Source organism: Dromiciops gliroides, chromosome 4 (genome assembly GCF_019393635.1).
Source record: "Dromiciops gliroides isolate mDroGli1 chromosome 4, mDroGli1.pri, whole genome shotgun sequence".
NCBI classification, from domain to species: domain Eukaryota; kingdom Metazoa; phylum Chordata; class Mammalia; order Microbiotheria; family Microbiotheriidae; genus Dromiciops; species Dromiciops gliroides.
Genome location: NC_057864.1, coordinates 231,026,631 through 231,051,384, shown reverse-complemented (window position 1 = coordinate 231,051,384; position 24,754 = coordinate 231,026,631). Strand labels below are relative to the sequence as shown.

General features: G+C 40.4%; 2 protein-coding genes across 12 annotated transcripts in view; one reads left to right on the top strand and one right to left on the bottom strand.

Moving 5' to 3' along the window:
• Positions 1 to 571: 571 nt before the first annotated feature.
• On the bottom strand, positions 572 to 23,301 carry LOC122753786 (serine/arginine-rich splicing factor 7-like). 7 transcript variants are annotated; one of them, XM_044001488.1, is made up of 4 exons: positions 20,767 to 20,840; positions 12,310 to 12,455; positions 8,459 to 8,519; positions 572 to 3,370 (listed from the first exon to the last, which is right to left on the bottom strand). In XM_044001488.1, the coding sequence occupies exon 4, from the start codon at positions 3,107 to 3,109 to the stop codon at positions 2,402 to 2,404; it is 708 nt and encodes a 235-aa protein (XP_043857423.1). In that variant the 5' UTR covers positions 3,110 to 3,370; positions 8,459 to 8,519; positions 12,310 to 12,455; positions 20,767 to 20,840; the 3' UTR covers positions 572 to 2,401. The 7 variants fall into 7 exon arrangements, with proteins under 7 accessions (XP_043857423.1, XP_043857420.1, XP_043857419.1 ...); XM_044001485.1 differs by having other exon boundaries at positions 12,310 to 12,488; positions 20,143 to 20,830; XM_044001484.1 differs by having other exon boundaries at positions 20,143 to 20,830.
• Positions 23,299 to 24,754, top strand: part of MGAT1 (alpha-1,3-mannosyl-glycoprotein 2-beta-N-acetylglucosaminyltransferase) — a 23,450-nt gene continuing 21,994 nt past the window's right edge. For 4 of the 5 annotated variants that reach the window (XM_044001464.1, XM_044001468.1, XM_044001469.1 and 1 more), the window contains exon 1: positions 23,299 to 23,610. The gene's annotated coding sequence lies outside the window, so the exon portion shown is untranslated. Of the gene's footprint in view, positions 23,611 to 23,843; positions 23,938 to 24,754 lie in introns of all 5 variants that reach the window. The other variant, XM_044001467.1, reaches the window with a different exon arrangement.

Genomic DNA, 24,754 nt, shown 5'->3' with positions numbered 1-24,754 from the left:
ACTTTCCCAGGGTCACACAATTAGCGTCTGAGGTCAGATTTGAAATCAGGAAGATGAATCTTTCCAACTCCAGCATTCTATGCACTGTGCCATCTTGCCACCCCTTAGCTGTACATAGTGTTTAATGAATGCTTCATTCTCACTTTATTAGATTACCACTTTGTCATTCCTTAGAAGACAGATGCTTCCTCCTTAGAACATTGTTACCCACTCTTTAGAAAGAACCTGAAATTTGTTTTTAAGCACTATGTTTTCAGTGGTCTTTCTTCTCTGGGAGAAATCTCCTAGAACTTTCTATCTTCTCTCCCTCTGCCCCATTCTCATGGCCTGGTTTTAAAGGAAAACTTCAGTGTCCCTGAGGACCTTGTCAAACCCCTTCAATTCTTCTTGTAGGGCTTCAATTTTAGGCATAATGCATAGCTCTAATCAGGTTATGATTGGCTCCCTACTGAATAGATTGTAAACTCAACTTGGAATGCTATGATCTGGCCTCATCTCATCCTCAAAGGCTCTAGGTGAGCATGAATTGAAGGCTGACCTCAAAGGGTCAGTTTATTTCTTAGCATATTCTTCCCCAACCCTCCAGCTGCAGTTATCCAGGAAAATCTATAGCTTGAGATAAGATCACTAAAAGATGGGAAATTGGGTTGCCCAATCTCACATAGGCATTCAACGTACAATATTGCTACTGGGTATAAAGAAGTCTTTATTTCACTGACCATAGAAAATGTGTAAGATGCAAATAACTCACAGGAGCCCACAATTAAAGAAACAAAAAGTATTCAAATAGCCCATTAATACTCTTGAAAATATATACACTTTGGGAACTACTTAACAAGTATGCTACATGCACCTTGGACCTACACTGAGTAACTCATAGGACTGGGATGCAGAGTTGGCAATTTCTTGTGTACCCACCTATGACATGGTTCCAATCCTCCAGCCATAGGGATCACTTTGGTATTCCTCTTCCTTTTTTTTATTTTTAGAGAGAATTTGCTTTAATATAATACAGAACGATTAAACTGATAAAATGCAACAAATAAACCAGTACATTGCAAGTGGCTTCTATACCAAATCATATTTGGCTCATTCAATATTCAAACGCTCAAACAAAAATGTTTCTTTAATTTTAGCATATTAAAAAATTCTTGGGTATGTCAAAGCATTAAAAAAATGAACTAATAAGCTTAAATTATGGACTTGCTACCTTATATATTTTAAACTAATGACAGATGTCAATATCAGGTGAACTGGAAAATCATGGCACTCGAAAGTTAAGCATTTTTTTTAAACCGAAACTAGAACTAGCAAACAATTATTTTCAAATACAGATCAAATGCTAACAACGTAAATGTACCTGCTAGTGTATGAACCATGTTTTAGTTTGTTTGATAATTAATAATATATTTAAATACTTTGCACTGGCTGTCCAAAATCTCCCTTTTTTTGATGGTGGTGGTGAAACAAAGTTAGTGTAAGAATAGATTTGGGAGATGAAAACAGCACCTAACCTGGAAAAGGAATAATTTTGCAAAGATGGTTTACATTTATCTTAGTCCTCAATCCAATCAAGTCTTGGCCAACTTCAAAAACATTTATATTAATACTAAAATGAACATATTACTAAAAACAATTGCAGTCCTGGGCAAATGGTCCCCAATTGATGACTTTTTCAACACTCTTTAGTACCACTTCACCTGATGAATACTTGTCTAATAATGTTCTGCTTGCATAAACGTTTACTGCTATACAATTGTCCAGAATTCAGATTTATGCTGTTATTACGTTTCATGGACTCTTCAGCATTACCCTAAATTTACTTTATGCTCTCTAATTGTCATGCCAATTTAGTCTAACAAATCATAGTCCCTAGGTGATAATTTCAAGGAGCAGAATTTAAGATTCTGATATAGATTATGACAGACAATTATAAAAAATTAAGGTTCTTTTAACTCTCTAAAACAACTACTTCCAAATTTATAGAGTAGGAAAAGACATTTTTTCAATGTACGAAAGATTTCATTAATGCACTAAATGTGACCATTTTTATCACCCAGGAGGCCTAAAAAGTTCTATAGGTTTGAGATTTGCCCAAGCTACATGTTAACAATAGTGATCACAAATCAGAACTCTAGATAGAAATACACATTTTTATTCTTAATGTGCCAAAAGGAAAATCCCTACATCTTCAGATCAAAGGATGTGTGTATGTATATGTGTGTGTACGATTAATACTACTTTGTTGATGTGGGTTTACAAAGCTCTTAAAATATCCAGATCCATTCTTATTAGATGATTCAAATACCCTTTTAGGTTTCATTTACAATGAACAGACATCAGAAAATCTCTTATGATGAAACAAAATAACTTTTTTTCTAAGACGATTTTTTTTTTCATTTTAGTCCATTCTTTCAGGACTTGCACTCCTGTGAGGACTTCCAGAAGGTGAGTGGCTTCTCTTTGGAGATGGTGATTTAGACTTTGATTGGCTGCTTCTAGGTCTTGAAAGAGACCTGGATCTGGATCGAGATCTTGAATGGGATGATCTTGACCTTTTTAAAGAACCTGATCGAGACTGGATTGAAGGAGATCTAGATCTACGTAGAGATGTGGATCTTGGTCTCCGAGGAGATGCAGATCTTGACCTCCTTCCCCGGCTCCTGCTTCGTGAGCGAGAGTATCTCCTTCCTCGGGATCTTGAATGAGATCTAGATCGTGACCTGCTTCTCCTTCGCCGGCTGTAGCGGTGACAATCATAAGCATAATGACCTTTCTCGCCACACTCATAACATCTGTCATTAGGATCAAATGGACAGCGTGCAGGTGGTCTATCATACCGAGATCTTCGTGGCAGGCCTGTTGACAATTCAACTCTTACACGGGAACCACAAATCACCTTTCCATCTAGTCCTTGGACTGCATCTTCTGCATCTCTTGGGTCTTCAAACTCCACAAAGGCAAATCCTGGAGGATTTCTGGCAATCCATACAGTTCTTAAGGGACCATAATAACTAAAAGCTCTTTCTAATTCTCCTTTGCCAGCACCAGTTTCCAGGTTGCCAACATATACTTTGGTCTCTCCTCCATATCTCCCATAGCATGACATGGTGTCTGCTTTTCGTGCTCCCTACACTTTCTAATAACCTAATCTGGTTGAGGTGCTGCTTGCCTCTACTGGGTGGTTCCAGCAACTACTGGGAGTCCTCTTCCTTCTTCAGGGGGCGAAATGCAGAGGAAATATTCTTTCTATAAGACTGGTGCCTGAAGAACTCTTAAACTTGAGAAATTTTGAATTTAGGATTATCCAAGGAGATAATTTCTAAGGCTAAGAAATTCCATTCTGGGGAATCCCAGTCTCTGACTTATTCTAAGAAAAGAAAACAGAAAATCGTAAGAAAGCATTTAGGAACTGAAGGTTTAAATATTGCCTTTTGGGCTTTCATTATGTTTTTCCCACCATTTTTGCTCCTGGTAAAAATTCTTCCCTCCCACCTTTAAGAACTCTGGCCTGGAAATCCAAGGGAAAGAAAGACTGCAATAAGAAAACTCATGTCTGCAAGAGTCAGAGCCAACCAGAGGGGTTCTTTCAATCTTCTCAATAAGGGGACAGGGTTCATGCCTACCTCCAGGGGAGAAACTATTCCAAGGTTATGTCCTATAAAGTTAACTGAGGGACCCATCAAACTGACTAGGCTCAGCAATTAATACCCCACTCCTTATACTAGGTTTCCAGCCAAACTAGACTGTTCTTGAATTTTCTTCTCCTCCTTTATCTCTATTTATATCATTCTCCATGCCTGGAATGGTCTCTTTCCATTTCCATCTATCAAAATCTCTCCCCTCCTTATACCCTAATTTAGGTACTATCTCCTTACTTCCTTCTGAGATGAAAATTATATTGCCCTCTTCCAGTTTCTCAAATGACTTTTCTATCTGGAAAGTCTCCTTTGCATTTATCTCAATTCTCCTTTGTATCAGTATCCTTATATCCTGAGAATTTACACATAGCAAGTATTTAATCAATGCTCATTGAATTGAATGGCATGTTCCATGTTCCATTCTTTCTCAAATCTTATGATTCTGTAATTTTAAAAGGACATGTGTATAGCCCTTAAGAAATTTTCTCAAGTTAGAAAGAAAAGCATAAATACATGTTAAATAAAAAGGAAAATTTTAAAAATATAAGAAGGGAATGTGTGTAACCTCCCTCCTACCCTAGCTACTTTGGGTTCAGTGGAAGTATTTTTATGATTCTAATTAAGCAAATCACAGCTCAAACCACCCCTGCCCCTGACTGCACAACATTTATTAACAGATGCTACAAATCAAATAGCTAAGAAACTTGTAAATGATAAAGTCAAAATAATCATAAAACAAGGTCCTTTTCAGCACACCATGCACAAAAGGATTTAATGCAAAGAACACTGAATATGGATTCTGAAGACCTGTGTTTAATTTTTTTTTTTTTAGTGAGGCAATTGGGGTTAAGTGACTTGCCCAGGGTCACACAGCTAGTAAGTGTTAAGTGTCTGAGGCCGGATTTGAATTCAGGTACTCTGACTCCAGGGCCGGTGCTCTATCCACTGCACCACCTAGCTGCCCCCTGTGTTTAAATTTGTATGACTGTGATTTGTAAGGCTATAGGAAGAGAACACTTAGCTATGAACTACTTGTCTTACTAGTAAAATTAAGCACATCAGTAGGGGATGCTGGGCAAATCTGGGCCCCAAGAATACCTTGAACACAGGGCAGTTTTATCTTGGGGATATACTAATTGGATTAGAGGTGTGTGTAGGGGAGAAACAGTACCCTCAGGTGCTACATAAAGAAAAACAACAGTAAAAGGCCACTGAAATGCTGATTAATTGTATTTACTTATCTCAGACCTGGTGAATTGAAGATGAAACATATCTGCCTCTCTGAAGAGAGGTGGAAAACTAAAGATATACAATGTGGTAAACAGAAGCAGTCATTGTATCTATTGGTTCTATTTTTTAAAATTTCCCCCCTTTATTACAAGGGAGTAATAGGGTATCAATAAGGAGAAAACATAAGAGCAACAATAAAAACTTAAAATATAACAATGTTGGCTATCAGTGCAGTGGTGACTTGGAAAATCAGTTTGTCTTAGGGGGCTGATTTCATTCTAGCTCTAGAACTGGGCTTGTCTTTTTATTACTGCCAAAGTTAATGCTTCTTTGAATTGTCTGCTCTCAAAATCTTGATTTTGGTCAGAATAATAATGTCAGGGAAGCCATATACTGAAAAATACTTCTTCCCCTATCACTCTGGCTACTGTAGAAGTTTTGTTGTTCCTTATGAAAATGTTTTATTACTATTGTTATATTATTCTAACCCCCTTCCAGAGATAAGAAGTCAAAACATACTAACTCCAAAAACTTCTGGTACTCATGCTCTGCAGGTAAAGAGTAGGAATTAGGAGTATCTTTAAACATACTCTTTATAAAAAGGAGTTCTCATCACTATCTTCAGTCAGTAGGTTATGTTCCATTCCAGCTCCAGAATTGTCTCATAGTCTAAGTGTCCAAAATCTTCTTGGAGTGCCTTTTTTTCCTCTTTTTTTTGCAGGGCAATGAGAGTTAAGTGACTTGCCCAGGGTCACACAGCTAGTAAGCGTCAAGTGTCTGGGGCCGGATCTGAACTCAGGTCCTCCTGAATCCAGGACTGGTGCTTTATCCACCGCACCACCTAGCTGCACCTCTTGGAGTGCTTTTGTGCCACAAAGAAGCAGGCCATTAAGAGTGGCCACTGTCTTCTTGTATCTTTTGTTGTCATCAATTTGTGGTTCAGCACAGGACTTCATTTCAGAATTCCAACTTCTGCCACACTCTCAATAATAGGGTACCCTATAAAGAGCTAAGCTAGAGTCCCTGTGAGATAATTCTCCTTCCACTCCCTGACTTATATAATTTCTTACAGACTGCCTTCATAATGCAGTTGCTTTTCATCACTAATTATCCAATGATAATTGTAACAGGTAGGATTGGTTTAATTTTATTAAATTTACTTCTGTTGATGGCATATTATCCAGGGGAAGTTTGAGAGTCTCAACTGTACTTGCTTGAGTCCAGTTTCCTGTGTGTCATATAGGTCACCATCACACATATTATTTTCAACATATGGACCTTACAGGACTGGGTATGTGTATTGTTAAAAAACAACAACAACAACAAAAAACCCCTGTTGCCATGGTAACCTATGAACCACAGTGAGAAGTCAAAGACTATGCCCTTGGCCAACAAGAGTGAGGAATGTCAAAAAACCAACAGAGCCCCATGAAACAGTGAAGGACAGCTCAGTAAGGCAAGCCCATTTTATTATTAATTTTTCCTAGCCAAACCTATACACATACATGTATGGGAACTTATCAGAGAGAATAGTTCACTCTTAACTTGGGGAAGGCAAATGTTTAAGCAGTAATATCACACTCCTTGGACAGTTAAGATTCCTGGCTTCATTGCTTTATCAGTCAGGTCCAATGTCTGATTAATTCCCTGCTTTCTGGTTTGCAACACAATGTTCTTTCTTCCTTTCATTTGCACAACACAAATCAGCCTGAGAGTTTAAACCTTGAAAACAATGTGATAAGGGCATGTGAAACAGGAGGAGTCTTGGAAGGTCCATGAAACCCCAAGTGGCTCAGGAAGGCTGGGGACGTGAGACAGGGAGTCTCTAGCAAATAAGGATATCCCTGGAAAGACCATAAATTCCCGAATGTCTCAAGGTCGGCTTCAACACTTTTTGTCTTTCTGTCCTCGGGATTTTTACTACTTGCACATCCTGCCAGGTTCAATCTCTGTCACTGATTTCTGATATATTAGGCCAGGTTTTTCATACAGCTCCTCTGGAAAATAAGGGAGTTCAAACAAATCCAAATGATTTGTATGATCTAATGATCATACAATTATCTCATTGGTACATGAATTATTAAATTTTGTACAGTATACACTTTTGTCTTTCCCGACAGGTATTGCAAACAACTCTGGCTGGTTATTAGTCCTTGCCTGAACGATAACTGATTATTATTTCTTCATGATTGGAATTTAGTTCTGTGCATATAAGAACAGCAATAATAAAAATGCTTAACATGTAAACTTGGATTCAAGGCTGGATTATTTACATAAAAACTTCTTTTGGTGTGAAGGATGATGAATTGACGTTGTATGTGAGGGGCAGAAGTAACGTGAGAGCTTTGAGGGAGAGGGATCTTTTTCCTTCTTTGTCTGAGAGAGAAGACTTGGGGAAAAGTTTTACATGTTTTTCCAACATAATTTCTAGCTTGCCTTTCTAGAGATTTGGGGGAATTTCTCCTTGGGCGAGATCAGAGACTCCTTCCCTTCCCTTCCCCCACCACTGAGCTATTTCTTTCCCAGAAAGAAGGCTCACTCACTATGCATATGGTCTAATCTGTATAATTTATCTGATTTCTATTTGTCATCTGCTCAAATAAATGGTCCATTATTCAGAAGGCTTGGTTCAACTTTTTTCAGCAGCATCTGATAGTTCTGAGTCAGTCTCTCTAAGGAGAAACCTTGTAATGTGTATGGCCAAATTTTTTAGCTTTTGCCCTCTCTCCATTACCGTAGTCTCTGACTAACCATATCTATTCTGCCTACCTTTTGCATATACACATTGCTAATTTCACCTACACTGCTTCATCTAGTACCATCCCCTTGATCTTTTGGTTCATTCTACCATGATCTATGCCTTCCACAGCTATTGCCCTTTTTCATTACTGCTCTCTAAATCAGGACCTCTCTGCTCCCAATCTGTGGGATGATTATTAATAAACTTTACAGACTTGCCATATGTATCTTAGCACCACCAAACTGACTGTCTAGCCTTTGCAAATATTTGAATTCTGTAGCTGGAAGAGATTATATATTCAAGGAGTGCAGCAATTAATCAGTAAGTACTTACTGAGTACCTGCTCTATGCCAGGGACTGTGCAGAGCACTGAGGATATATACAAAGACAAAAGTGAAAGGCTGCCTGATCTTGAGGCCCTACAATCTAGGGAAGGGAGACTCTGTGTGTGTGAATGTGTATATGTGTGTATGTATACATATATATGAATATTCAAAATCCATACAAGATAATTTTGAGACGGAAGGCACTCACAACTGTGGGGAATCAGGAAAGTTTTCTGAAAGATAATGAGGTAAGCCTGAAAAGAAGGGATTCTAAGAGGTGGTGGTATGGATCAGTTTAGCTGTGACTATAACTGAAACCAGAACTTTTCATCTAAAATAAACTCCCTAAATTTGAATAGGAGGGAAGCAAATGGAATTAAGAACCATTATTTTGCCTCTCAGACTTCAAATGCGCTAATTATTCAAACACAACATAATAAAGCATACAATGTAGGTCCCCTGAGGTTTTCCATTAATTTCCTATGTTTCTTTGAATTCCTCCCCTCCACATCCTACATTACCTTCCAGGTATATGTTGGTCAGGACTCAAGTGTGTTGCACTCCTGATGTTGGAATATCCTCCTGAAAAATAGTTATTTTTCAGTGTTTAGTCTATCATAATGATCCAACAATCCACTTTCCAGACTGGTCCCCTGATACTTTTTTTGTGTGTGTGTGTGAGGCAATTGGGGTTAAGTGACTTGCCCAGGGTCACACAGCTAGTAAGTGTTAAGTGTCTGAGGCTGGATTTGAACTCAGGTACTCCTGAATCCAGGGCCAGTGCTTTATCCACTGAGCCACCTAGCTGCCCCCCCCCCCAATACTTTTTGTATGGCCACTGAAGTGAGCATCTTTCCCCTCCAGTAGGCCCTTGACATTTTTATCAGTTGATCCTGTTCTTACCAGAAGGGCTCATTCAACAATTATTGTTAAGTATAGTGTATGTATGTGATGATGATGACAGAGGAAGGTGGCTACTAAATAATTTTTGAAACTACACCAGTTTCAAGCAGCTCAACTAATGCTGTAACAAATGTCTTCCTTTGTATCCTTTATATTTCCCAGAATTTATATTCCCACAAAGATTAGAAAGGTTCAATGTCTTTAAAATATCTTCATCTGGGGGCAGCTAAGTGGCACAGTGGATAAAGCACTAAGTCACTTAACCCTCATTGCCCCGCCCCCCCAAATATATCTATATCTATATATCTTCATCTTTATATTCAGTGAGTATCCGTCAAATCAACAGTCTTTGATGAAGGTCTAATCCCACCACTAAGAGCCAGTTTTCAAATAAATATATGGGTGAACTCCTCCCTACTCCTTCAAACTCTGGGACCCCGAGCTGCCTTGGATCCAATGATGGAATTTTGATAATCCTAAGGCTCTAACTCCCTTCAGACAGAATTAGCCTTCTGTATTCCCTTCCTCTATAGCACTTGGAGCCCAAATAAAGTAAGCACAGGAGAAAACCATGCCAAATCATGGTATCTGCTTATCAGTCTACTTGTCATCTACTTCTAGTCAAAGAATCACAGAATTAAAAATTTCATAGTTGGAAAGTACTGCTGGGACAGTCTAATCAAATTGTACTGAAAGGAATTCCCAATATAAGGTACTCAACAAATGGTCATCTAACATCTCTTTAAAGACCTTGAAGAAGGGAGAAACCAATATCTCTCTCTCTCTCTTTTTTTTTTTTTGCAGGGCAATGAGGGTTAAGTGACTTGCTCAGGGTCACACAGCTAGTAAGTAAGTGTCAAGTGTCTGAGACTGGATTTGAACTCAGGTCCTCCTGCATCCAGGGCCAGTGCTTTATCCACTGTGCCACCTAGCTGCTTCTGAAACCAATATCTCTTGAGGCAGTCCATTCTACTTCTGGACATTTCGCACTGGAAAATTTTTCCTGATGTTGACCCTAAATCTGTCTTTTTGCAACTTTTGTCCATTATTCCTGGTTTTGCCTTCTTGGGCCAAACAGAAGTAGTCTTATTTTCTCTTGCATACCCTTCACATACTTGAAGAATGTTATTCTATACATATCCTATTCTCAACTGTCGAGTCCAAATAACCTTAATTTTTTCAATGTATCCTCACAGTCCTTCACCATTCTGATTACTCTTTTCTTAACACTCTTCAGATAATCAATATCCTTAAATTGTGGTACTGAAAACTGAACACAATACTCCAGATTGTGGTCTGACCAAGGCAGAGTCAGTAAGACTAGCATATCCCTATTCCTGGCTTTGTCTCTTTTTTTTGGTTTGTTTTTGAGGCAATTGGGGTTAAGTGACTTGTCCAGGGTCACACAGCTAGTAAGTGTCAAGTGTCTGAGACTGGATTTGAACTCTTGACTCCAGGGCTGGTGCTCTATCCACTGTGCCACCTAGCTGCCCCAGCTCTGTCTCCTTTAATGCTGTTCAAGATCCTATTAGGTTTTTTTACTTCCCACATTATACTATTGACTCACCTAGGACTTGCAAACCACAAACTATGCCTCCCCAAATTTATATTTGAGAGGAAATATCTATCTTCTCCAGGATAATTCATATTGACAGTGGCCAGAAGTTCAGCATAAATGCTAGGATGTAAACTTTGCTTTTCTTGGGCTGTGTTTGCTGAGGTTCTAGCACCAGGGCCCTAGCTCCCTCCATGTGAAATGAGCACCCTGAGTTCCCTTCCTCCATAGCTTCTGGAGCACAAATAGAGTATGTACAGGAAATCCATGCTTCCTGAAGCAACTCTGTAATTCAGGCAACTGATCATGGCATCATGAATCACAGATTCTGTGAGCTATGTTCCTGTGATCTGTGCCTGATTATAGGCCACATCATGGGATTCTGATGACCGAAGTTTTCCTCCAATTAGAAATAGCTCTCTTACCTAGCTATCTTAGCAAATGAAGTCAGTTGGGAGTTAGCAATGGCTAACTAACAGGACTGCCCCTTTTACATCTGCTTGCCAGATGAGACATAAATGCTCTGAAATGAGATGACACCCATGGAAGGAATGTAATCTCAAATCTCTCTTCTTCCCAAATAAAATCCTCAAATAATACCTCCATTTTTAAACCAGTATCATTTTGCATTAACACTTAGAATTTTCATTCAGGCTCTTTTAGTCACTCAGATTCTTTCACAAGTTTATAAAAAAGTCTACACCCTCAAGCAGAATTCCTCCCTATGCTTTACCCTGGGGTTGATTTGTCCTTATGTATGTTTCTTTTACAATGTAGCCTTTGCCAGAAAAAGGAACTAAGGAAGGAAATGGGATAGGAAAGTTAGGGTGGAGGAAAATGTTTTCAATTTTTCAGTAAAAACTTCCTTCCCCACTTCCAAGAAGGTGCCAAGGAAAGTAGATTTCATATCTGAAGAGAGACAAGAACAAATGATGGAATTCCAAGAAGAAAAATGAGAAAGATAAAATAATTCAGCCATTTTCAGTTGTGTCCCACTCTTTGTGTCCTCATTTGGTGTTTTCTTGGTAGTTTATCATTCTTTTCTTCAGCTCATTTTACAGATGAGGAAAATGAGGCAAGCAGGGTTAAGTGACTAGCCCAGGGTCACACAACCAGTAAGTATCTGAGGCCAAATTTGAACTCAAAAAGAGGAGCCAGACCCTGTGGCACTATCAACTGCACCGCCTAGCTTCCCCCAACAAAAGAAAGGAGAAAGTAAAAGGGAGAGGGGAAGACTTGAGGGAGAAGTTAAGGAGAGAAATGGAGGTTAAAAATATACAAACACTGAGCCTGCTTATCTCTTCTGTTGATTTTCCGTAAGTTGGATGGGATAAGACGGCTTCACAAAATGCAAATCTTTTATAGGTGAGGGGAGACTGAAGTAACTTAAATTTGCTATACAAAAAGAATCACCACTTTTCGTTCTTCATCTATAATGTGAATACATAATCATTGCAGCAAGCTTTGTTTCTTCCTCACAAAGAGTGGAAACTCTAAATTATTCCCTCCTCTTCACATTACCAAATATAAGAATTACAAATTACAAGGCCCTTTGATGAGATCCAAATCTCACCCTGATCCCTTCTCCCACAGCACTAGAAATTCTAAAGCTTTAACATGAATACTATAATCCTATCCCCCTTTCCATGAAAATCTACATTAACACTAGAGCAGAGGCAAAAATAAAACCTAGAACAACTTTAGAGATTAAGTCTAATTGGTTTCAAGAAAAAACATTATGGAACTTAGATGAGATTTCCTTGGAAGCACATTATTCAAAGAAAATGTTAGCCTTACATATAGTTTTCAAAACTCTTTAAACCATACTGCAAACTCCATCACTGGAACCCAGTTCCCTTTGAGTTTGGTCACTCGCAGATCTTTACCCTAACCCCTTTTCTCAGTTTTACTCACCTGGCTGGGGACTAAAAATACTGTGGAAGAGAAGTCTTTGGTCCTTGGTCTGTACAAATGGTGCTGAGGGGATTCTGAGGCCTTCTGCTGATGAGAATGTTGGATGGAAAAGCCTTCTGTCAGGAGCCAGGCCAATGTGGATATAGCTGAGGGAGGAGCAATGGTTTCTTACCTGGCTGCTAAAGTCATGGATTTGAGGAAGAGAAAAGTTTTCTACTCCTAATAAGGTTCTGAATGGGGAATTTTTCTATTACTTACTTTGAAATACAAAGAATCAAAAAAATCAAGAAAGCTAGAGTTTATTTGAGCATGTGGAATGGGCCATATGAAGATGTAATTCAAACATTCTAGTAGGTAAAGAAGAAACAAGTGTCCTTTCTTTTTTTTTTTTTTAGTGAGGCAATTGGGGTTAAGTGACTTGCCCAGGGTCACACAGCTAGTAAATGTTAAGTGTCTGAGGCCAGATTTGAACTCAGGTACTCCTGACTCCAGGGCTGGTGCTCTATCCACTGCGCCACCTAGCTGCCCCACAAGTGTCCTTTCAAAACCCAAATGTTTTCAAAGGGTAATGATGAGTTTAAATAAAAACAGAGACCCTAAAGATGGAGTAATTCTATTTTGAGAGCTTAAGAGAGGAAAGAGGGAATAAAAAGCATATACTATTTTAGCAATGCAATGATCCAAAACAATTTCAAAGAACTTCATGATAGAAAATGTTCTCAACATACAGAAAAAAGAACTGTGGATTATGAATGCAGATTGAACCATACAGTTTCTACTTTTGGGCTGGCTTTTTTCCCTTCTTTTTTGAGGTTTTTCCCTTGTGCTCTGATTCTTCTTTCACAACATGACTAATGCAAAAATATGTTTAATGTGATTGCACATATATAACCTATATCAGATTGCTTTCTGTCTTGGGCGGGGGAGAAAAATTTGGGACCAAAAATCCTATGAAAACAACTGTTGAAAACTATCCTTATATGTAACTGGAAAATTTAAAAAAATACTTTTATTAATAAAAAAATTATAGTGTAGAAAGGAGGAAAGGGGGGAAACTCCCCCCCTCCAAAAAAACCCTGAAGTGCCTAAGAAGTGTATACAAACACGAAGGAAGAGATAGGAGAAGGGGGTATTGGATGAGCATCACTGGTATCTGGATGGCTAGAGACACAGTTTAGTGAAAAATTATATCAAACTTAATAGGGAAACCAGTTGGGATAGAGTTTTAGATAGCATCTGGTTTAGGTCAGTTTTGTTTGCTGTTTCTGGTTTGGAACTGGAACGAAATTTTGTGTCTTATCTAGCATGGAAAGGATACTCAGCAAGGCTATGGCACTGAGGAATTTCAGTACAGATTCTGTTGGTACAACTAAATCTGAGAGAGAATACAATTCTTGACTCCAAATGGACTGGCTTTTTCACTTATGCTACCAGGAAACTATGCTAATCACTCAAGCCTTAATCATCTCAGTAAATTAAGTACCAAGAATAGTTCCAATATCTTTTGGGAGAAAACTAGCCTACCCTTCAGGGCAGATGACGTTCCTATCAATAATAACAACAATGATAATAGCAGGTGTTTATATAGTACTTTAAGGTGGTAAAGTGCTTTACAAATATTATCTCATTTTATCCTCACAACTATGGGAAGTAGGTGCTATTATCTCCACTTTACAGATGAGGAAACTGAGGCAAACAGATGGGAAGTGATTTGCCCAAGGTCACACAACTAGTGTCTGAAGCTATGAATTTAAACACAGGTTTTCCTGACTTCCGGCCCAGTGCTCTATCCACTGGACCACCTAGCTGCCAAAGGAAGGTTGCTAATTACAAAACAGGTATTCTTGTAGGTATAGAAGAGGTAGGAAGATTTGGAGTGCAACATTGTAGGGGTAGGGTTCTGGTAGATGGAAGTTGAGGGCAGGCAGTTGGGGATGGAGAATAAGGTTTACGGATTCGTAGCTGGTGTTTAGAATCACCAGAATGGGAACAGTACAAGGAGGTATAAGTATGTTAACCACTGAGGAGTGAGTCTATGTGGAATATCAGTGGTTGGAGAGAAGTTCACTGTGGCACATACATGAAGAAATCTGCAGATGACACAAAGCTGGGAGGGATGTCAGATTCAGACTGTCTAAAAGGTTCTTCACCAGCTAGAACATGAGGTTGAATCTAATAAGATGAAGTTTAATATGGCTAAATGTAAAATTTTATATTTATTTCAAAAAATCTTTGTCACTAGGTGTGGTTAGATAAATTTTCCTTAAAAAAAGAATCGGGGGGGGGGGGGGCAGCTAGGTGGTGCAGTGGTTAGAGCACTGGTCCTGGATTCAGGAGGACCTGAGTTCAAATCTGACCTCAGACACTTGACACTTAACTAGCTGTGTGACCTTGGGAAAGTCACTTAACCCCCACTGCCTCACCAAAAAAAAAAAAAAGAATCTGGGTATCTTAGTGCATGAGCAAACAAGAAAATGATGTTGGCAAGCAGGAAGAGAGCTGTAGCTTCTAGGAATAAGGATGTGATAAACTGTGCATTGCTCCACATCTAGATTATTGTGTTTAGTTGTGGGCACCATATTTAGAGGCAGAATTGGTAAACTGAGGATGTCCGGGAGAGTGGGATAAGGGTAGTGAAGGGCATCAAGTTCATGCAAGAAAATGGGGATGCTTAACCTGGAGAAGTATGGAGGGAGAGATACCGTTGTTTTAAAATACTTAGAAAGTTGTAATGTAGAACAGGGATCAGACATGTTCTTTGTGGTCCCAGGGGGCAGAATTTGGAACAATGGGTAGAAAATGCAAAAAAAGGAAATTTAGATCTTTCCAAAAGTGGAATGGGCTCTCTCAAAGGTAGGGGATTCCTCCTTACTAGAGGTCTTCAAGTAAAACCTAGATTTTTTTAGGGGCATGAGGTGGACTAGATGGCTTGATTAGGTCTTTTCTGATTCTGAAATTCTATGATAAGTCTGAAACTCACCATTTCATAATATGACTATTACAACAGCAAGAATTAATCTTGCTAACTGCAGTTTTCTTCTGTGGAAATTTATTTTGATTTGGGGACCCTACCTTTAGGCTGAGATTAGAAAACCTTAGGCCCTCAGGGTCTCTCCCCCTCCTCTTCAGCTTCAGCTGATCGAAAAAGCCCCGTGGGCTGTGTAAGACGACGCCAGGTCAGACAGCTGGGGGGGGGGGGAGAAGCCCCCAGCTCCCTCCGACCTCAGCGAAGCTATCTGAAAGATAGCCTGTGCTGAGGCACGTGAAGTGGGAGTGCACCCCCCCCAAACCAGCCGCAGCCCTAGCTGGCGGATTAGCTTGGTCTGTGGGGGCGAAGGAAACCCCGAGATTTGAGTGGAGAGAAGAAAAGGTATATATAGACCTGGGAGTTAGAGGAGAGGGGCTGACTAGAGGAAGATGGACTAGGAGAAGGGCTGACTATGGGGGACAGACTAGGAGAGGGGCTGACTAGAAGAGGACGGACTAGATAGAGAGACGAGATTGAGGAGAGGGGGACGGACTAGAGGACGGGATGAGGACGGACTAGATAGACAAGACTCAGGGGAGACGGATTAGGCGGACTAGAGGGGGACGGACTAGGAGAGAAGGCTGACTGGCGGACAGAGGAGAGTTCGGGGCTGACAAAGGCCTTAATACAAACTGGGGAAAGTGTAACGTACCCTGAGGCCAGAGGCGGCTAAGGCCCTTATTATATTCAAGAAGTTCAAGACACAGTGGAAAGAGACTGCAGGAAAGCAGTCAGGTTGTACATTTTATTTCCCTGTATTCTTAATTTTAAATAGTACCTCATAAATAAACTCTGCTTGGATTATTTACTTAAGAGGCTTCTTAATCTTTAGTCTATTAATTTGGGAGCAGTGTGGTGGAACTTTATAAACGGCCCATATTAAATTAAACTCAGTCAGATAGCCAAATAGTCAAAAGTCCCCCATTAGTCCTCCAGTCAGATTAGCCCCCCAAATTAGCCCTAGTTAACAAAAATATTTTCACACTTCTTACTTCAACTTATCTTGAATACTGTTGACATAGTAATCTTTTGTTTTTTGTTTGGGGTTTTTTTTGGTCAGGCAATGAGGGTTGCCCTGAGGCCAAATTTGAACTCAGGTCCTCCTGAATCCAGAGCCAATGCTTTATCCACTGTGCCACCTAGCTGCTCCGACATAGTAATCTTTTTTTTTTTTTTTTAGTGAGGCAATTGGGGTTAAATGACTTGCCCAGGGTCACACAGCTAGTAAGTGTTAAGTGTCTTCAGCCGGATTTCAACTCGGGTACTCCTGAATCCAGGGCTGGTGCTTTATCCACTGCGGCACCTAGCTGCCCTCTGACGTAGTAATCTTAAACAAGATTTTCATTATTTCACAATTCTACTCAAAATGAGATTCACTTTGCCTAACATAGCAAGGATAGAGTGGCACTAGCTTAGGTGGACATGATCATCCTTACCTTCCCCAATTCCATATACAAACATGTCTGTTCATTAAGGCAGGATATAGTGAAGGACATGTGATTTGTAAGGTCTTTAGAAATCTAATAAATCAGAGGGAGCTAGAGGCCTTTAGGTGATCACCAAGAAGCCAAGGCCAATCAGGTTCTATGGATAGCTTTGTTTCCTTTTAGGGAAAGCTAATCTCTGACAAAGGGCAGCTGGATGGCTCAGTGGATAGAGAGTGGCTGGGCCTGGAGTCAGGAAGACCTGAGTTCAAATCCAGCCTCAAACCCTTACTACCTGTGTGACCTTGGGCATGTCACTTAACCTCTATCTGGCTAGGAGGCAGCCAGCTGGTTCAGTGGGAAAAGTGCTGGCCCTGGAGTCATTAATACTGTGATTCAAATTCAGCCTCAAGACACTTACCAGCTGTGTGGCCCTGGGCAAGTCACTTAACCTCTCTTTGCCTTAATCCACGGGAAAAGGAAATGGTAAATCATTTCCAATATCTTTGTCAAGAAAAACTTATAGACTGTATGGTCCATCAGGTCATGAGGAGTTGGCATTAATGGACTACTTGATAAAAATTGCTGACAAAGGAGGGAAAAGAAGGTGTCTGGGCCTGTCCCATGTATGTGGGGAGGGGGAAGATTTCAAGGAAATGCTGCTAAATAAAATATTAGTCCTATCACACCTCATCTTGACATCCCTCCTGATGGAGAAGGCTAAAAGGGTTAACAGATAACCTATCAATTGTAGTGAAAAGGGGTTAACAGATAGCCTAAGATCAATAGTACCTAAAAGGGTTAAAAGAGAAACTAAACTGTTCTTACAGTAACCAAGAGGGTTCAGTCTCTATCAACCCTTACTATCAACAGAGACAGTAACTAGGGACTTTAAACCATTAATAGTCATTAATAGATGACAGAACACCTAGAAGCCAGATCTTAAGTAAAGAGATATCATCAACAGAGAGAACCTCTGGGTCTGATAAATTTAAGTATGTCTTTAGGAACATGCACAGAAAAGGACAAATTTGTCCTTAGGTTCACCTTACGATGTATAAACCCCCAAAACACACCTCCAAGGAAAAAGGTACCTGCCTCAGAGGTTGTCTTAGGACTCCAGGAAGTCCAAATTAGGATAAGACCTCCCATGAATCCCCCACAAGGAAGAGATTAGGAAAATGAGGAGATAATTAATTATTTCCATCTCCCAAATCGAGATACCTATCTCCATGGTGCTCTCCCTATGGTCAGCAGTCTCTCAATTAAACTTGGAAAACTGAGTCACTGAGTCTTGTAATTCTTTGGGACACCTCATGATCAATCTGATCAATTAAACCCACCCACCACATCACTCCCTTTCCAGGAATGTTTTGCTTTAGATAGCCTAATCTATTTACTATGTCCCTTGTCTCACAATAAGATTAAAAAGCCTGTCAATTCCTACTTATAAGCCTTGACATGTGATACTCTCCAAGTTTGGTATATTCCTCCTCCTATCCTCTATTCTCAAATCCCTCTTCTTGTTTTAATCACCAGATTAGCACAATATCTACATTTTCTGAGACAAATCTAGTGATTTCTCTGTCCTTTGACTGTCTATAGTACCCGAAGGGCTATTATAGGCCAGTCTGGACTGGCCAGTGGTATAGGCCAGTGGTATAGGTTCAGAACTAAAAAGACACAACTCTTTGTAGGCCATCTAACAATTAACAAAAACCATAGCATGGAAAAAGATATTCAATAAGCACACAGCACTGATCCCTGCCTCTGCATGTGCATTGGTGATCCATCAGTTTCAAGTCTAGAGAAGGAGCACATGACTTGTTAATGGTTCAAGGAGTTTTATTACCTTTTAAGGCAAAAGCTAACTTAACATTTATTGGGTGGTTGTTGTTCAGTTGTTTGTTATGTCTAACTCTTTGTGACTCCATTTTAGTATTTTCTTGTCAAAGCTACTGGAATGCTTTGCCATTTCCTTCTCCAGGTCATTTTACAGATGAGGAAACTGAGAGAGTTAAGTCACTTGCCTAAGATCATATAGCTAGTGTCAGGTCTTCCTGACTCCAAAACCAGTGCTCTATCCACTGTGCCACCTAGCTGCCTACTGGATAAGACCTTAGGAAAAGCTAGCCTAAATAGCAGGCCTTAGGAGAAACTAGCCCAACCTACATAGCAGGTACCTTAGGCGATAATACTCCTAACGTGCAATAAGCTTGAAAAGCTACATCAGTGAGAGGTTCTGAAGGGCTTTAAAAGCCTTAACAACATTTCTCAAATAATATCTTATTTTCATTCACACAGCCACCACTCTAATTCGGGCCCTCAGCACCTTTCACCTGCACTGCAATAGCCTTCTTATTGGTCTTCCTGTCTCAAGTCTCTTCTTACCCCCAAATCATTTTCCACTTAGCAGCCAAGATTCCTAGTAAGCTAGAATTAGGTCTGATCATGCTACCCTTTCTCTACACTCAGTAAACTCCAGTGGTTCCCTATTAGTGCTGTAATTACCAAAAAAAAAAAAAAAGTTCTGTGTTAAAACTCTTCTAACTCGGGCAGCTAGGTGGCGCAGTGGATAGAGCACGGGCCCTGAACTCAGGAGTACCTGAGTACAAATCCGGCCTCAGACACTTAACACTTACTAGCTGTGTGACCCTGGGCAAGTCACTTAACCCCAATTGCCTCACTAAAAAAAAAAAAAAAACAAAAAAAAAACTCCTCTAACTTGGCTCCTTTCTACTTTTCCAGTCTTAGATGTTACAATATAGCTATGCTGGCATTCTGTTCCTTTCACACAACCTCTCTCTGTGGCTGTCCTCAAAGCCTGAAGATGCTCTCTCCTCACCTGTGATTCTTCATTTCCCTGGCTTACTTCAAGACTCAGTTCAAACCACCTTTGGCAGGAGGAGGTTTCAGGTCCCTTTCTCACTTCCCAGCTATCAGTGCCTTAACCTGAGATTTACTAATTTACCCTCTATATAGCTGGTATGTACATTTTGTCTTCTTCCTTGTGTTAGCATCTCGATGGGAGAGGCAATGCTTTTACCTTTCGCATTACGTACCTGTTACATGGTATGTGTTTTAACAAAATGCTTTTTGATTGACTTACTGATTCAGAGATTTCACTGTGAAATGTATAGCCCATCCTTGAGATCAATAATAGAAAGGAAGTCCTCACATACACCAAAATATTTCTAGCAGCACTTTTTGTAGTACTAAAGAACTGGAAAGAAAGTAGATACCTATTGACTGACTTGCTAAGTGCTATGTGAATGTAATGGAAGACTACTGTGCTGTAAGAAATGATGAAAGACAAGCATGGAAAGCCTTATATGAACCGAGGCAAACTTAAGTAAGGAGAACAAGGAAAATAATACATACAGTTTAGGAAAAACGCTGTCCTAGGCTCGTGGAACTGACTTTCAGCACTTGTCCGGCATAAAATTATGCGCCTCTCTAGGGCCTTTCTGGGGTAGGAGGAAGGCGTTGTTTTATCAGATTCCTACGCTCATCTATACTCAGGGAAGGCAGGTAGCTATGCAAAGGATTAAGAACCACAAGTACCTTAGCAGGTACTTTATTTTTCCTTTTAGGTCACCCTTAGGAACAAAAACAAAAAACAACAATAAAAAGTTTGATCCATTCATTTAAGATCTTCCCTCCACAAAAAAGAAAAAAAGAATCACTCAGATTTCCCTTTAAAAAAAAAAAGACGCCTTTTGAGCAACCCAGGGGAGGGAAGCGAAATGAAGTCTGAAAGGTCGCTTGGGAAATATGTGGGCCGCTAATTGAGTTCACAATAAAAAGAAAAATCTCGCCGAATGCTACAGAGACACAAGACCCCGTTCACAACACTTTTGCAGACCAGCGCATGCGTTCCTCCACACACGCCTCATATGTCCTAACAGTCCTATTAGTCACCCCTACCTCCCTCCGTTTTTTTCGGGGTAGGGGAGCGCGCATGCGTTCCTTTTCAAACACGGCCAGACTTGCGCAGTTGCTTACCCTCCCGGCCCTTTGCTTTCTCGCAGCCTCCCGCCAACTTCTCCGCCCCCATTTTCTATTCCCCACTTCCCACTCTCTACTTCCCACTCCCCACTTCCCGCTCCCCACGCCCCACTCCCCAGACCCTGAGGGGAGGGGGGGGGGTCAGTCAGCTACTAGCCTGTCGGAGTCTGGACCGAGGGGAACATGAAGAGGCGGGGCTCCCGACCGCTGCAGTTACCCTGGATTCACTTCCGGCGGACCCAGGCGGAAGTGGCGGTGGAGCATGGTGGGAGGGGGAGAGGAAGGCGAGGGCAGGGCCTCTTGGTGGGGCGGGGAGGGGTGGCCGGGGGCCACGGGCCAGGATTGGAGGGGCCGGGACCCGGAGCTTAAGAAGATCCCGAGGGGCTTGAGAGCCTGGCTTGGAGCTAGGGGAGGGGCAGGGACCAGGTAATGATCCGATGTGGGGAGATAATAGGGTGTTGTGTACCTGACGGGTGGGGTTTTGATCACAGGAGGGACAAATGGGAGTAAATATATAACTACATGTATATATACATGGAAAGAATAATTTATAACATATAATAGGTTATATCACAAGAGTGACATAAAAAATTAGATATTAAAAGGAAAATAACAATTGGGCAAGGGAGGTGAAACGAATTTTTAATGTATGTTAAAATTGGAAAGGTGCCTAGGATAATGTCACAGAAAGACTTTTAGATCTAGGTTGGCAAGAGAGTAAGGGTCCCTCATAATCTTAAGGAAGCGGGAGGGCAAAATAAGCTTGGGCTGGAATTATGTTATATATAAAGGGAAAGTAGAGCACTATGTCACAGGAAAAAATATTGACATAAACATTCAAAGAAGAGATATCAGAAGGTATTAATTATCCTGTGGCAATAGGATGAATTTTGCAAGTAGAGATGACCATTTTCTTCACCAGCCCTAGAATGTTAGAGCTGGGAGGGACATTGAAGGTCATAAAAGGATTTTAGATTTAGATGCTTTGTTCAGTGAATGAATAAAGAGACTGTGTAGCTTATTTAGTCTAACCTCCTTTATTAATCATAAAACAACCCCTGTAAAAGTGACTTGTTCAGGTGAAAAACCTAGGTCTTGAACCTGGGCCCTCTGACTCCAAATCTCAGACTCTTTCTTAACATTAACCAATGCTTAAGAACAAACAAGCTAGGAAAGTTTAACTATTGGCTCAGGTCACAAAAGTAGCTATTGATAGAGCCAGGATTTGATCCCAGTTCTCCTTTTGGAGTTTCCTTGTATCCTGAAAGATTGAAGCCACTTAACTACCTGTTGGACTTCAGACAAGTCACAACTTCTTTGGACCTTAGTCTCCTCATTTGTGAGGTTTGGGCATCAGACTACATACCTGACAGCTAAGCTCTCTATCTCTAAATTGATGATCCTAAGGAAAGCAGGTGGGGAAAAAATGAGAAAAGAAGCCTATATTGGATTTGTAGGAGTATAGATTTTAGATTATAGTATTGTAGAATTATAAATTTTAGAGTGTCATAAAGTGCCAATGGACTTTTGAGGATACCTAGGCTGACCCTCTTGTTTTAAAGATGAGGAAATTGAGGCCCAAAGGTTAAATGACTGTTCAAGGTCCCAAAGGCAAATAAATAAATAGCAAAGTTAGGATTTGAACCATTTGATTTCTAATCTAACACTAATTCAGAGGAGGGATCAGGTTCATTAAAACAGTGAACACAAACAGAAATTTGGCAGATATGGAATTCCTGAGTTTGCTTTCATAGAAGAAAATTAATCTTATCTGCCTCTTTTTCTAGGGATAGTTTGTACTGAAGTCAGTCCCCTTTTTAATCTAAAAAAAAATCTAAACCATATAGTCATAAAAAGGTATTATATGCTTAATGAATATTTGTTGTTTTAGTTTGTAGTATGTGGCTAGGTAACAGTTTCTTCCAGAAGAAACTGCTTGAATAATAATAATGATAGTTAACATGTGGAGCCATATATACCCAGCACTGTGCTAAGGCACTCTTTACATAAAATTATGATCTCATTTGATCCTCATAGCAACCCTGGGAGGTAGGTGCTATCCTTATTTTACAAATTAGGAAACTGAAGCAAATGGGTTGAATGATTTGCCTTAGGTCACCCAGTTGAAAGTTTCTGAGGTGGCATTTGAACTCAAGTCTTCCTAACTTCAGGCCCTGAGCTCTATCTACTTTGCTACCTAGTTACCAACTGAGCTAACATATAGACTGTTGGAGAAAAAACAACAACAGGAATCTTGTGTACAGTAATATACTAGGGAATAGGGAGAGGTGGAGGCGGGGATGTAGGAAATAGGGGCCTTGATAATCATGAGAAGCATGATCTTGTTTAAATGCCCCACAGGTGACAGCAACCTATATCAATTCTTCAGTGTGTGCTAGCTCTGAAGCCTACCTCTTCTGATGCTCCTGGGGAGAAGACAGACATCATCCTTCATCCAGCAGAAGATACCCTTGCTCCAGAATAGGAGATGGGATAATGCCTCAATACCATCAACTCATTGGACTCGAAGTTTAAGATGCCTGTTGAACTCATAATACTGACCTCTGGGAAAGACACTGAAGCCAGAGGTTGGGGGGAGGGGCTTGGATACACCCCTACCCCCCCAAGCTCCTCCCTTCCCTTTTCCCCTCCCTGCCCTGCCAATCCTATTTGCACTCTCACCAGAACACACCTCTGCTCTCTGGACTTTGAACTAAGACCAAAGGAGAGAGAACTACACTTTATTTTTGTGGGTTTGGATTTGGGGCTCTCATCTAAAACTTTGAAATGGGATTAGTGACGCCCAGTGGAAAGGTGTGCCACTGAGAGAAGAGAAGAGTGGTAAGATGTAATCTCCATTTTCTCCTGGTGTCTTGTCCCTAATTCCAAAGAACTGTCAGCCTACCTTGGGTCTAGAAATCCTGTGGGGACACCATAGTGGTATAGGTCTCCTATAGGGAGCTTACCTCCTACGTTCCTAGTTAACCTTTAGCTTTGTAAAGAGTTAACACAACTAGAAAATGATTTCCAGTTCTCTAGTATATTCCATTTCTTTAATTTCCTCCTCCACTCAGGTAGAAGAGCTACTGTGCAAAAGTGAACAACAGTAGAGTCCCAGTTTCTGCTCCAGTCAGAACAAGGTTGGAATGGGCAGTGGGAAGGATTTAGGTAAGAAGTCTTAGGAATTCCACCAATTTAGAATAAGACTGTTGAAAATATCAGGTGCTGTCTCTAGAGATGTTTAATAGAAGGGATAAAGAGTATTATTGTTTGTGTGGTATTACATGGGGTATAGAGGGTTTGAAGTGTGATGGTGTGGTGGAAAGATCAGGGCTCTCCACTAGGAGTCGTGATATACATCTGCCTTTCTATAACTAGTTTTATGACTGCAGGCAAGTTGCTAACTTTTTTTTTGGGGGGGGGTAGGGTAGTGAGGGTTAAGTGACTTGACCAGGGTCACACAGCTGGTAAGTGTCAAGTGTCTGAGGCCTGATTTGAACTCAGGCCCTCCTGAATCCAAGACCCATGCCCCCCACACACACCCCCCGCTTAACTTCTAAAACTAGTTTACTGTCTATACAGTGAGACCAACCATACTGGTCAAGTGAAATAACAGACATAAAGCACTTTAATAACTAAAAAATGCTACACAAATGTATTGCTATTAAAAAATATGAGAAGGGGTCAGCTAGGTGGCGCAGTGGATAAAACACCTGCCCTGGATTCAGGACCTGAGTTCGACACTTGACACTTACTAGCTGTGTGACCCTGGGCAAGAAGCTTAACCCTCATTGCCCCACCAAAAAATAAATGAATGAATGAATGAACAAATAAATAAATATGAGGAGAGGCAGTGTCGAATAGGTGGCAAGGAAAGTAGGAAACTTTGGGTTCAAGACCCAACACATAATGATACATAATGTCTGGGTGACATTGGACAAGTCACTTAACTTCATTGTGGTTTAAGCAGCTAAGACTATGACTT